Here is a 13,747-nt window from a genome sequence, read left to right as displayed (position 1 = left end):
GTGGCCGCCGTGGCCGTGGCCGCCGTGGCTGCAGCCGCCGCCGCAGCCACCACCGCGGCCGCCATGTTGTGCGGGAGCGCCGCCGGGCAGCGCGCACCGCCCCCTCCCGCGAGAGCGCCGCCCTCCGCGGGATCAGGAAGCACCAATCACACCGCCAACATGGCGGCTCCCGCAGCGGCTTCACTACCGCCCGGTGCCCGCCCTCCCTGCCCGCCCCGCTCTGCAAACGGGCTCGCTCAGCGCAGCCCCTCCTATTCCTCCCCCCGCGGCCGCGATGGTCCCGTCCAGCACCGCCTGTCCCCCACCGGCGCTGCGGAGCGATCGCCCCGCCCACGGGGGGGGCACGCGGTGGTTCCGCCCGACGCGCGCAGGCGGAAGGAGCGGAGCGGCCCGAGGCGGCGGCTCCGTGAGGGTTCCCTGAGGGTCAGGGGTTCCCCGAGCGGTCCCCGCGGTCGGCTGCGCCATGTCGGCCGTCCCGAGGAGCTACAACCCGTTCGCGGAGGACGATGAGGAGGACGCGGCGGCGGCGGTGGGTCCCGGCGGGACGGGCGAGGTGGACCGGCAGCGGTACCTGCAGCAGGAGGTGCTGCGCCGCTCCGCCGCCTCGGCCGACAGCACCGCCCGCTCCCTCTCGCTGCTCTACGAGTCCGAGCGCATCGGCGTGGCCGCCTCCGAGGTGGGTCGGGACCGGGAGCGGAGCCGTCGCCTGCAGGGCCCCGGGGCTCCCTTGTCCCTTTTCCCCCCGACACGTCCCTCCGTAGGGTTAGTCAGTGTTCCGCAGCCACCCTGTGTTAGTGCCGGCTGGTTTCCTGGGTGATGGTTTGGGTTTTGAGCGAAAAATCACAGTTTCATCCTGTCTGTGTAATGCTGGGACGGGGACTCGGCCGTTTCTTTAGCTGCTTTTAACAATTCTTACTGAGTTTTATTGCGTGGCATTTAAGCCTCGTTTTTTCTGACTAAAAGGTTTCCAGCAGTTCTCTCTGGGTGCAGGGCCTGCCCTGTCAGTTGTTTGTGATGTGCTTGGCTTCACCCCGATTAATCATTTCCTTCATTCCTCGGGCCCTGTTTCAGAGCAGTTTGTGCTCGGGGATGTCGCTCATAAAGCTCTTGGCCATTGTGTCACCTGCTAATGGGACGTTCCTTGGGTGTTATTGCCCAAATTACCCCCAGACAGCCCCAAGCTGCACGAGGTGCTTGTGCTCAGGGGGTTCTCGGTGGGACTGCTGTGAACTTTTGGACTTGTTTGTCCAGAAAAGCAGAAGGGAGGAATGAAGAGTTGAGGCTTGACACGGGGCCTGTGGTAAAACTTGAGTTCTGTGTGTTTGGTGCTTTATTGAAGGGGAAAAAAAAGAAAACAGAAGATTCAACTAGAATTTCCCACAGTTTAGCCGGAATATGAACACAAAGTTCTTTGTTTTGCACAATTGGTAGCTGCAGGCAACTTTCCTGCCAGAATAAATCTTTGGATTACTTTGGAATAGTGTTTGTGCTGCTGAATTAGAAAATAATGTGCTTCCATATATAAAAATTCCTAAATCCTGCACTATTAATATTAACTAAAATATTCCTGCAGTCTGAAGAAATTCTATTTGTGTTTATTTCCTCTGGTTATTCTGTTTCTGAATTATCAGGAACATCCCACTAAGGTGAAAATAGAATCTCTTCCTAATGCAGGTGCCATTCACATCTAGGAATCGTTGTGCTTGCTCATCTCCCTGCCATAAACCTTTGGATTTCCACCACATCACCCATGCGGTGCTATGCTTGTTCTGTCAGCAGGAGATGCAAATGTCAACCTCACAAAAGGGCAGCACAGAAAACTCCTGGATGCTGTTTGTAGCAGGCATCGGGAATCTGGCATGGCACAGGAACGAGGATTTCATAGCTGGTTAATGCCATGGCTGAGCAGCAACTCTTGATTGAAATGCCCTGGGGGAAGAGGAGCGAGTGAAAAAGCCGTTTGCCTTTAGAAATAATCCGCACAGATGAAGGAACCCTGTTATTTTTCTTCAGAGTGTCTGTTAAAATGTTTGATGTGTCAGTTTATCTTGACTTCACGAGCTGCTCCTTCCCTGTTGCCTGTCAGGAGCTCGTCCGTCAGGGAGAGGCCCTGAAGCGCACGGAGCAAATGGTGGATAAAATGGACCAGGACTTGAAGACAAGTCAGAGGCACATAAACAGCATTAAGAGTGTTTGGGGGGGCTTGGTAAACTACTTCAAAGCCAAACCTCCAGAGAGCAAGCCAGAGCAGAATGGAGCCCCTGACTATTATGCTAACAGCAGGTAAGTCAAATAAATGTTTTACTTGAAACTTGTCTCCCACAGCATCTCTGAAATGTCACCAGGAAATCACAACTTAAAAGATCTGTTGATTTTGTCAAGCAAAGTCCTGAGATGGTTTCTAGCTCCCTGTTTCCTTTAACACCTATAAAAAATATTTGTACTTCTATTTTTATTTGTAGGGGTAAGAATAACTTTGTATTTGTGGGAAATCAGTCCAATTACACAATATTACACAAGTAATTCTTCAGAGTCTTCTGAATTATCACGCTTACTTCAGTCTTACCAGGAAATCTGGATTTGTAGCATTGATGTGCTACCAGTTAAATACTGAGTGTGTTTCTCTCGCTTCTATTAAAGCTGTAAATAAAAATGAATTCCTGTGAAATTACTGTGTCTCACAGTATTTGTTTCTCTTCACCTGAGAAACTTCTGTAAAGCCTGATAATGCTGCATACATTGATTTCCTCCCTCCCTTGCCCCTCCATCCTCCACTAAAGGAAGGGAATATGTTGCCTTCAAGACAGAAGCTGCAGTTTTGGGTTTGATAGCAATGTTTCCATTTGCTATTTTGAGCACAAAAGTGACCAGTTCTGCTTTCAGTGAACATAAATGCTGATGGTCAATAGTTCCTTTTAAAGGAACATTTTGGATCAGGTCTAACAAACTTGCTCTTCTTGTGTAAATTTGATATCTTTTCTTGTTTAACAGACTCAGAATGAGGCCTGTGGTCCATACCAATATTTTCTTTTTCTTCTCTTTTTTCACTAGATTAAAAGAAGCAATGATGTCTAGTAAAGAACAAGAGTCAAAATACCAGGAAAGCCATCCAAATTTAAGGAAGCTAGATAATTCAGGTTTGTTAACTTTATTTTACACTGATTGCCTGTTATCCATGTGGAGCAAGCTTGCAGAGTGATGAAGGCAGAGACCCTTCAGCCCAGCTGCTGACTTACACTGCTGCCCAGCATCTGGAGATTTGTATCCCAGCCTTCATGGCTTTGAATCCAAGGGAATTGTTTCCCCTGAAGCCCTTTATACCCATGCTGCAGATGTGATATTTTTTTAATTTGGATACAGATTTTATTTAGCCCTTCCAGTGGGGAATTTATTCTATAGCTAGTAAAGACTTTAAAAGCTTTCAGTTCTTACATTCACGTAGAGGAGACTGTAGCCAAAAATGCACACAATGTGCAGGCAGCCTTGCCCCAGCTTTGCCAAAACATCAACTTAATGTTGAGGGTCTCCTCTTAACCATCATTTGTCACAGTTGTCAGATACATTTTCCTTGTTATCTCAAACATGGACTGTGACCCTTCCTACTCGAGTCATCACCTGATTCTCACAAGGCAGCATTTGGGGTTTGGCCTCGTTCCCCCTTCCCACAGTGCCTTACTTCTGTGATGGCTTTTATGTGCCAAGTAAGTGTTCCTTTTTCAAGGGACGTTCAGTTAATTAGCGCAGTAGGAGTGGGAAAGCAGCAGGATATCCACAGTTGTAGCTGTGTGAGTAAAGAGAGAAATGCTTTTGGGATATGTCTCCGCTCCACTCCGTGTAATGCCGAGGTCTGTCCAGGGGAGGGCAGAGCAGCCTCGGGGGCCTCGTCTGGGACGGCTCCCTGCGGGTACAGGGACCGTCCCACCTCTTTGTCCCACCTGGATGTGAGCTGGGAGACTGGGTTTTTCCTTTTTTTTCTCTCAGCTACCTACTAGAACTAAAAAAAAAGGCAGCCAAAAAGAAGAATTGTAGCTTCACTGTTCATCCTGAGAGGTGCCCTGTAGACAGTGGTGTTGGACTCCTGCTGATACCCCTGTGATGGGGTTACCTGGCAGCTGTGTTCAGGCTAATTTTTAACAGCCTTCATAAAACTTTAAAGCCTCTTTTTACTAGCTTTTTTATTATATAACATTCTGTATTCTATACCCTTAACAGACAATGATTTCAGCAAAGCAGATTTGGTTTCTTCAGTGCAAAGGGATGATTCCTACCCTAAGAACCAACAGCTGCGAGCTTACCATCAGAAAATTGATACCAACTTAGGTGAGTGAGAAAACTGAAGCTGTTTGATGTAATACAGTTGTCAATTCTTGATTCCTAAGCCAGATAAAATAACTAAGTTATATACTACCAACAAAGACTTTTTTGTTTAGTTAATATGTGAAATTGTATGATAAATAAAAAAATCATTTGCTTGTATTCTGCATTTCTAAACTGTCTACATGGCAGAATCCAAAGTTTGATTGAAACATAAATTATTTGAATGTAGAATGCTAGGGGATGTCTGTGGGTCACCTCCTTGCAAAAATTAGTAACGAATCTGAGTTAGAAATGCATTTGAAGTGCAACCAGCTAGAAACAAACCAGCTAAGATGTCTGGGGTAATATAAACCTGCTGTGGAGTGATACAGTATTGGCATTAATACTTCAACTCTTCTGCCACATGCTTGTGCTTTAGATGGTTTGGAACTGTCCTTGAACAACCTGGGGAAAAAAAAACCCACACCAAAAGCATGAGTCCTCTTAGATCATACACTGACAATGAGACAACCACTCGTACCAAATGTGAGCACACCAGCAAGTCTCTGTCATTTGAATGTGGAAATGGTGCTGAAGTGTCCCACAGCACTGGCACTCAGGGTATGAAAACATTCCTTTGAATCATCCTGTCCGTTGACTGGAATATCACTGGGGCAAGCAGTCTTATCCATCCATTCTGAAAAGTCTTACAAAGCAGGTTCTAGTAGTATCAACAAGAAAATACTGCTTCAGGTTGGCATCCTCACTGTGGATCCTTACTGCTGCTTTTTCCAGAGCTTACCTCTCATGGAAAAGTGCATTCAACTTAGCTAACGGTTCAACTCAGATACTAAATTGCACATCAGCTTGGACCCAAATAATTTAGAACTCTGCACAGCTTTTGAAATAAATATGTTTTGCCAAAAATAGAAGAATCGAAAGGCACTAAATATTTAATTTGTGAATTTGCCGCATTCCTTTTATTACTTCCCGAAGCTGTTCAGCTGACTTTGCCTTCATTTGTTCTGTAACATATAGACAAAGTGCCTCTTTGCTTACACGTGTCTCTCTGTAGCTGACCTAGAAAAAAGAAATTGGAAAGAAATCAGAAAGGGATGAATCAAAGAAATAGACAGAAGAGTGTAGTGGAAGTACATTGTTCTACTCACAAGCTGTGGAAAACTTACTTGCTTCAGCAGCATTTATACCAATCAATCATGCAATAAAATAGTCACCTTGTAGCCAAATTAGAAAATCTGGAAATGGGAGGTTTTCATCTATGATAAATAACACTGAAGATTTAAGAAGTATTGATGATACTTCTGCATGAAGTTTAAGGAAAAACAATTGAGGTAGTGAGCAGATTGTGTATGCTGAGCTGAGAAAAGATGTATCTGATTTTTCTGTAAAATAAATTTAAAAAATAAAAATTACATTACAGGGTATGTCATTTGATAAAGATCCAGTTTGGTGTTAAGCATTTCAAGTTAAGTTGTAATGGAAGAAAGAAGGAAGTGATCACTTCTGGTAGTAATTCAGTACAACTATGGACCTACCAGTGCTTCCACTACTGCAGAGGATCACTCAGCTGAGAAGTTGTACCTGACATTTTCTAACCCAGGAGGAGGGGGGATCCTGGTAGTGTCCATTTGAGCAGTATGTGTTATACCACTGTGGTTCCCTATGGTCCCTCTCTCCTTTGGCAGATGAGATGTCTTCTGGGCTGAGTCGTCTGAAAAACCTGGCCCTTGGTCTGCAGACGGAGATCGAGGAGCAGGATGATATGCTGGACCGGCTCACCAGGAAAGTAGAGACACTGGACATCAATATTAAAAACACTGATAAAAGAGTCCGACAACTTTAAAGGATTTTCAGAATTCTTTTTGTCCAGCGTCAGTTCATCCTGGATGTCTCATTTCAACCCATCTCTTAAAAAATCTCGGATAGTATCTGTTTCTCCTTTTTTCTGATATGTTATTGGTTTTGTTGTCCATAAAATTCCATAGGCTTAATTCAGCACAATACATGAAATTTCTTCTTAGTGTCCATGGGAATAGTGCATGTGGAGTAAGGTCTCTCAGCACTGGGTCAGGATGCCCTGCTCAGTTGTGTAACTGTGTGTCGTGTGCGTGGAGGAATTCGCACGCCACAAAGCTTCAGTGTCCTTGGCCTGGGAGCTGTGGTGAGAAAAGGAACTGCATTTTTTGCCTCTGTTTTGGGGAGGGGGCAGGGGGAACAAAATGTGCTGCTTTGTTCAGAACACATGTTGCTAATTCTGTTTACCTACAGCTATGTTAAATTCTGAAAAACCACTGATTTCCAGCTGTAAAAATAATTTAAAGTGACTGTTGTGGCATTTCTGGAGCTTAAGGAATGGACTGTTCTGTGCAAGTTGTAAAATATCAAGGGTGTCATGCAGTCATGATAATATCCTGTGCGTGTTCCCCTTCCTAAGATGACTTTTGCCAAATGGTGAATCCATGAACTGTGTTTTTATGTTTGGTCACTAAATACTAATTGCCTTTACAGTCTTTCCAGTAAAGATCTCTAAGGATATCATGGTCTGCAAGAAATGTTGATTGACAGTGACCCAAAGAGTTTGGGTAACAAAATCAGGACTTAATTCTATGTGTTTTTAAATATACTTTTGCAGAAATTGTCACCATCTGCTTTTTTATTTTCTGCTCTTTCTCAGCTTATTCATTTAGGTGGTTATTTGAAAAAATAGCTTCCATTTTAGGAATGGAGAGTTGGTCTGATAAACTGCACAAACAGATCATAGAAGATTGTTTAACATTGATTTCAAATGTTATTAGGGATGGAGCAGATGCTCTGTTTTGCTGGGCCATGTGACTGTTAAGAAACTCCACTTGGGTTCACATCCATCTGCCTTGGCTTAGCAGGTATGAAAAATTCCTGCAAATGAAGAAAAGCTCAGAAACATTTTTGAGTCTTCCAAATAGAAGTTGAGCCTTTCACTTTGTTTTGTTCTTTTATAAGTATCACTGTAGAGCAAAATCACAATTCTGCTCCAGCCTGCAGCCATAACAATGAGAACTTGCTGCCTGTCCTGAAAATGAGTAAGTTGTGGTTTGGAGAGGCCCAGGGAGCTGTGTCAGTGTTGGAACACTCACGATCACGAATGACAGTGTGTGGCTGGGAAGAGATAAGTTCATTTTTTTTGAGCTGGTGCCACGTTATGTTATGAATTAAAGGAAGACCTTGGTTTTTGAAGCTGTCAAGCTCGTGTCCTTCACGGACATGGCATTCCCACCCTGCTCTTCGCTTTCTCAAGGGATTTGTTACCTTGAGCTCACTTGCTGCAAAGTGCACCCAGTTGTTAAGGAGATAAAAGAGAACTCGAGCCTTTTGTTGTTTTACTGTGTCTTCTGGAAGTTTACTTGTAGAAAAATAAATCACTAAAAAAGCTACACTTATTAAACATTGTATTATGGAAAAAATACAACTTGTGGCATTACTAGCAGGGTTGAGTTGTGAATTAGATTTGAGGTGAGCCTCTGTTTCCATTTGTTACTTGTGTCATTGATTTCAGTCCCTAAATAAAAATCTGGTTTTCAGGGACATAAAACTTCAAGAGCTATTGAGTACTTTTAATTGCTTCTTAATTTTCAGTTTGTATCATTTCTGCTCATTTAGAACCATTAAATACCTTATTAATATATCATCTTTTTGGGTGTATACCATGATTAATTCTCTTACTCTGTTAGAATATTTATTAATTATATGATTTGATGTCTCAAGACAGACATACATTTATTGATACATTTATTTAGTTGATACATTTATTTAGTAAATTATACAATTGTTAGTATTCAAAATGTTAAGTACCTCAGTGAAGGAAGATTAAAATTTTGATTATACCTGGTTTAGTTTCTCCTTTTAATAAAAAGGGTGAAAAGACATAGATTTTCTCTTATCCCAATGCTGATTATAGAAACTCTTGTGTCTCAGAAAAGTATATAAATTCTCTCCAGAAGAGAGAGCATAAAAAATTGCATAGTAATTAATAACACTCCTTTTAGTGTGAAATCTGCCATTACCTGTAAGAAACCTTGTCACAACCCAGTGTTTGCTGAACTAAGACTCTGGTAACAAGGAGGGACATTGAGACTTTCTTCACTAAGTTATGGCAAATGGAAGAAAAAATGTTGCTGGAGGATTTAATTGTGTTATGGGTGGTAAGAAATGGGGAGCTTGAATCCAAGCAAAAGTATTTGATTTAAGAGTGAAGGTGGTGCCTTTCTGATGTGAGCTACTCCATTTTCAGTCTCTATAATTTCCCAAAGTGAACTCCAGTTTTTGTTCAGATGTTTAGTTGTACTGGCCTTATGGAATGTTCACTGCATCCTGGATATCTTTGATGCCTTTGAAAACACAGGTAGGGAAGGGGAATAGAAAATAAATCCCTATTTCTGCTTTGAGACTGTTGTGATCCAAGCAGACTAGAATCCCAGGATCTCAGCCCTGTGGAATTTACACAGAGGTCTAACTCCTCGTGTCTTCTAACAATGCCATCACTGCCTCAGTAACGTATTCCTGCCTTTGCTTAGGTTTTCCTGCTCTATTTATTATTTTTGTCTTGTTTTAATGGCCTTGTTTTAAAGGATTATTTTCCACATTGGGGAAATAATTGCACGGGGGAGAAGATTGTGCATGGGTAAAAATGAATGTCTGCTACAAACTGAATTCCTCTGCTTCCATATAGATGCTTTATGCTGATAATGAACTTCAGTGGAACTGACATAAGGAGACAACACTATTTCATAATAGTGATGTTTTTTTTTCTCTTGGAATAACTTTCCATCCCGCAGGAAAAGGAAATTTAAAGGAAAATAACCACACGGATTTTGCCTTTCCAGGAAATGCCACTTTGCATGTGTAATGAAGGATTTACTTCAGTAGCTTTTCTTACTGTTCCCTGAGATGGAGTTTTATTTCTTCTTGGATGCTGCTGAAAAACTTAAACTGTGGGGGGTCTGGGAATTTCAGAAGAGATTTAATTTGCACTCACATGCTAACTTGATAAAATAAATGATTTTGCCTGCATATTCATGTTGGCATATAAACTGGTGTTCTTGCAGCAAAATAGTTCTGGTTATTTTTATTGGCTTGAGTAGAAGTTTAATAAGGTCAGAAGAAAATGGCAAAAAATATTTTAAGTATTCTTTATAAAAGGCAATTTTCTTGCTCCTCAAAAAGTTTGCTGCTCAATTTTGAAGAGATTTAAAAAACCTGGAACTAACATAACTTCATAACACAGACATTAGATTCTTAAAAGCAGCAAGGAGCACAAATGGCAATAACCAGTATCTGAGGACTAGATTTCCAGGTGTATTTGATTTTTAAATTTCCTGAGCATTGAATTAAATATTGTAACAAATGATGTGTAGCTGAACTTTAGTCTGAAGTCCAAGGATCTGTCTCTGTGCTGAGCTGGATTGACCCACGGAAATCCTTGGGACACGATGGTGTCAGGGGTTCTTTTAGTCTGTGAAATTCATCTGAAGTATTTTGCTGCCTTGTGGCTTTTGTGATATCATTTGTTAAATGGTGAAATAGGAAATACTTTCCACCCACTCTGCCTTCTGAACAAACAGATTTTTGTAGGCATTTTTACAAGCATAACATCATATGGAGGATATGTGTTAATTTTCACTTTGAAATATGTAGGACTTAATTTTCAAATCATAGGTGGTGATTATTTGTGTCTGTAGCCTTTTAAAAAGGAACTTTAATTCTGTGCCACCCAGGTATAACACTTTTTGTACAAGTCAAATTGCATTATCTTTTATTTAAATGCTAAACTGGACTGTAGTTCAGCAATATAGGAGATTGAATGAAATAAGTGTTGAATGGTAAGATGGTCAATAAAAGGTGCTTATTGTTAACAAAGAGTTTTTGCATTTATCTCCGAAATTTTTTTTATTACAACTTCATTGTCACTCTTTCCCCATAATATCTGTTACAATGCTGGACCTACTCTGTTAAATTTGTGCCAATATAGAAATAAGCTGGTGGGTTTTGTTTTCTGAGAATAAAAACAGAGTATTACATTTCTACATAATTCTTGAGTAGAGTCTCTTAGATCCTGAAAGAGGAATGCAAGCAAGGATTCATTTTTGCAAGAATTTTATTTGTGATGATAACATAATTCAAGATGTTGCTTGGAAAGTAATCTTGCCATAGTGCTTTGTATTAGCAGGAATATCAATAACTGGACGTAGGCATGAACAAGGTAGGTGACACAGGAGTAAGGCAAAAAAATATATGAACCATCTTGAAAACTTAAATAGGGTTTGTAATATTCCTCTGTAGTTCCAAATTTGGTGATGGTAGAGAACTTGTGAATGTCCTGACCTCCACTTAGGTTCTTATCTGTACATGAGGGAGGGACTTGGCTTCTGAATTATTTTCTTTTTTTTGTAGTAGAGTTTAGTTTTGTTTAATATGGTAAAGCAGAGTTTCAGAAGGGTTATTTATCACAAAAGCTCTGAAAAGGGAAAATCAGTAGAGAGGCTAATGGGGTTTGTTTTTTTTTTTAAATTCCGGAAACTTTGGTTTGCTGCCTTTATGCTGAGAGTTCTTCAACAAATGGCAATTGAGAGCTCTTCCATCTCTGCACTTGATTGTTGCATATAGAAAAATCAAAATAATGCAAAGAGCACAGTGGGAGATGGTAGAGAATGGAGCAGTGTGGTGGATTCTGGATCTCTGCTAGGAATATTAATTGCTTCCCTGCTCTGCTTGCAGGGAGAATCATTTTCTGAGTCTTAAGAGTATTTCACACACAGCTGTTTGTTTATGGCTGGTCAGGCATTTCAACCCTTTTGTGTTTTCTCAAGGACCTCCTGGCTTACAGTGCAGTCCCTGCCTTTCTGGGGAATGAGGGAGGGAAGGGGGGGTAAAGGATGCTCGTCCAAGTACATTAAACCAGGCAGAGCAGGTGCTGTTGGAATGAAGGACCCCACATTTCTGCCTGTCCCTCTCCCTGCTTCTGAAAAGAGGTTTGGCTTTAGGAGGCAGTTTTGTAATTTTCATTTTGTTTTGGTAGGAGGGTTTGTTTGCTTCCAAATAAATTTATTACATATTCCCGAAACGGGAAAATATGAAGAACAACTCCTTTGGGGCCAGAACTGAGGGCTTGGGAAGGCTCAGTTGAAAGCAAGCAGGGAGGTGCCCTCAGAATAAACCGGCTGCCAAATCAGGAAGATCCCTGAATGCCAGGCAGGGTTTTCTAAATACAGTGACTGTGGAGCCCTGCCTCCACTATAACGTCTAGATGGACTGTGACTGCTGGTGGTGAGGCAGAACCTTCTAGAAAATGGGCTTCCACCTCTAGCTGTGGATATTTTGTGGAAAACAATGGGCCTCCTTGGCATCTTCATTCTCAATGACCCTCCTTTCCCCTCCACATTAACTGTCAGTCTGCTCTCTGTTAATGTGCCAGGGGGGAGCTCTGCCCACAGGTCAAGGCTCTGAAGAGCTGCTGGATTTCTGTCACTTGGAAGAAGCAGCCTTTGCCCAGCCCTGCGTGTCTCTCAGCCTGCCAGGGTCAGCGAGGGCAGCAGGGGTATGGAGTGTGCCACCAGGGCCGTGCTGCGGGCATTAACCCTGCAGGGTAGGAAGAAAACAGTCCAGTTTGGGATGTGTATGTCAAGTGCTGGCAGCCACTGCCCAAAAGAGTTTTATCATTTCAGATCAAACGTGTAAGGGCAGTTGGGAAGAATTACACAGTTTAGTGATCTTCCTTCAGTTTTACTCCACTGCTTTTCTTGAGGACACTCTCATCAGTGTATTCATTTCATCAGTTCTGAGTTCAAGTTATGTAGGTACTAAAATCTGACCTGTTTGCCCTAGATTTGAGCCCCAGATTTCTCTGAGAATTTCTGTGCAACCCCAGTGTTTGTTTGCATGGAATGTTTGTTGACTAGATGGTGCTGTCTGGACGCCTTTGAAGAAAAATTCCTCTGGGAATATTGCCTCGTGTGAAGCAACTGCAAAGGCTGGTGGTGCAGTCTGCTCTTGGCTTCTAGTAAGGTCCACAGTAATGCACTAGGACAGGTCTTGATAGTCTTAACTTTATTGCCCTATTTTCAGCATTGCCTTGTGCCTGCATTGGCCAGTCTGTTTACATCTGTGCCCACTGAGCCTCTTGGAGAATGATACAGGATGTTCCTTCCCTCTTTGAGTGAAGTCTAGGCAGAGAGGCAGCCAAGAAATCCGGCAGTTCGATATAAATAGGTTACAAAATTGTCACGTAAGAAAGCAAAGGTTAAAACCCGATTGCATCCACCTGCCCACAGAGAAAGCTCTGCAAGGGAAGGACAATGTCAGCCTCTATTTTTCCTCCTGGAATAACTCATGCAGGATGACCAGGACTGAAAGCTCGGGACTTGTTACTTGTAATTTGACTTTCATGAAAAGCCAAGAAGTGTTAAAAAGCAGGATTTTGCTGGAGACTGAGATAATTCCAGATTCAAAGTTCTGCAGCCTTCTGCAGCCTTCTGCCCTGAAAATATTTAGGCTGCAAACAGCACTGCAGAGGAGACCTGTGAGTCATTTTATCTGCTTCATCGTGCATTGTTGTGTTCTAGGCTGGTGACATTTCTGGCATTTATTTTTGTTCCTAAAGCTGCAGTAATACAGCGTGGAGAGGAACTCGCAGTGTTTGTGGATGCCTGTGGGATCCTCCCCATGTGTGCTCAGAATGCAAGGCAGGCACAGTCAGTGAGGATGCAGAGCCTGTTCTGCTCTGGCCAGGCTGTCACTGCCACCTCCCACCTCCCCTCCACGTGCCCCCCGTGCAGGTGTGACCGAGACAGGTAGAAAACATTGTTCAGTACATCCTGTACTGTGATACAGAGAGGGATGTTCTTTCCTAAATGACATAGTTGCACTAATTCAGTGATGGGTTAATTTTTGTTGGTATGTGTTTAGCAAGATCTAATGACCTAAAACTGAACTGCAACATTAAGCAAAATGCAGGTGAGAAAACAAGATTGTGAGGGGCCTCTTACTGAGACACCAGCCTTGTTAAGCTGAAGAAAAATGCTGGTGTGCCACGAACTGGCATCTGTGACACAGCAAAAGCAGCCTTGTTCTCAAGACATAAAAATGGCCTTCTGGATACAGAAGTGCTTTAGCAGGTCTGATTTGTCCCTCTCCTAATTAGGTGGAAGAGTCTTCCAAGTAGAGCAAAAATATCACAGGGAACCTTTGTGCTGAATTACAGCAGAAAATACTAAAGAAAGATCCCTCTACATTTTATGCACACACCTCTTAATGCTCACTTCTATCAATCAGAGGAATATCCTCCCATACCAGCACTGTTTCCAAAGGTCCATATAATGGTTTAGTCCTACTCATCTATCTGACCTTTCATCAAAGTTTTTAATTTCCTTAGCCATATCCCTCAGAAATTTCCCATGCC

At 42.5% G+C, this 13,747-nt stretch overlaps 1 protein-coding gene and 1 long non-coding RNA gene across 2 annotated transcripts; both read left to right on the top strand.

The window, feature by feature from the left end:
- Nucleotides 1-349: 349 nt before the first annotated feature.
- On the top strand, nucleotides 350-6,309 carry SNAP29 (synaptosome associated protein 29). Its single transcript, XM_027689324.1, has 5 exons — nucleotides 350-676; nucleotides 2,087-2,283; nucleotides 3,052-3,137; nucleotides 4,213-4,320; nucleotides 6,003-6,309. The coding sequence occupies exons 1-5, from the start codon at nucleotides 464-466 to the stop codon at nucleotides 6,158-6,160; spliced, it is 762 nt and encodes a 253-aa protein (XP_027545125.1). The 5' UTR covers nucleotides 350-463; the 3' UTR covers nucleotides 6,161-6,309.
- Nucleotides 6,310-7,661: 1,352 nt separating this feature from the next.
- On the top strand, nucleotides 7,662-10,211 carry LOC113970426. Its single transcript, XR_003535172.1, has 2 exons — nucleotides 7,662-8,186; nucleotides 8,614-10,211. It is a non-coding gene; the product is annotated as an uncharacterized LOC113970426 (long non-coding RNA).
- The last annotated feature ends 3,536 nt before the right edge of the window (nucleotides 10,212-13,747 follow it).

This window comes from Neopelma chrysocephalum, unplaced genomic scaffold (assembly GCF_003984885.1).
Source record: "Neopelma chrysocephalum unplaced genomic scaffold, ASM398488v2 Primary Assembly neopelma1_77, whole genome shotgun sequence".
In the NCBI taxonomy this organism is placed as follows: Eukaryota; Metazoa; Chordata; class Aves; order Passeriformes; family Pipridae; genus Neopelma; species Neopelma chrysocephalum.
This window is presented reverse-complemented; position numbering and strand designations above follow the sequence as displayed.

Excerpts from the sequence above, each read along its gene's own strand:
- SNAP29 (XM_027689324.1), top strand. The coding sequence starts at position 464 with ATGTCGGCCGTCCCGAGGAGCTACAACCCGTTCGCGGAGGACGATGAG. Across the intron at positions 2,284-3,051 it reads GACTATTATGCTAACAGCAG|ATTAAAAGAAGCAATGATGT; the intron begins GTAAGTCAAATA and ends TTTTTTCACTAG. Across the intron at positions 4,321-6,002 it reads GAAAATTGATACCAACTTAG|ATGAGATGTCTTCTGGGCTG; the intron begins GTGAGTGAGAAA and ends CTCCTTTGGCAG.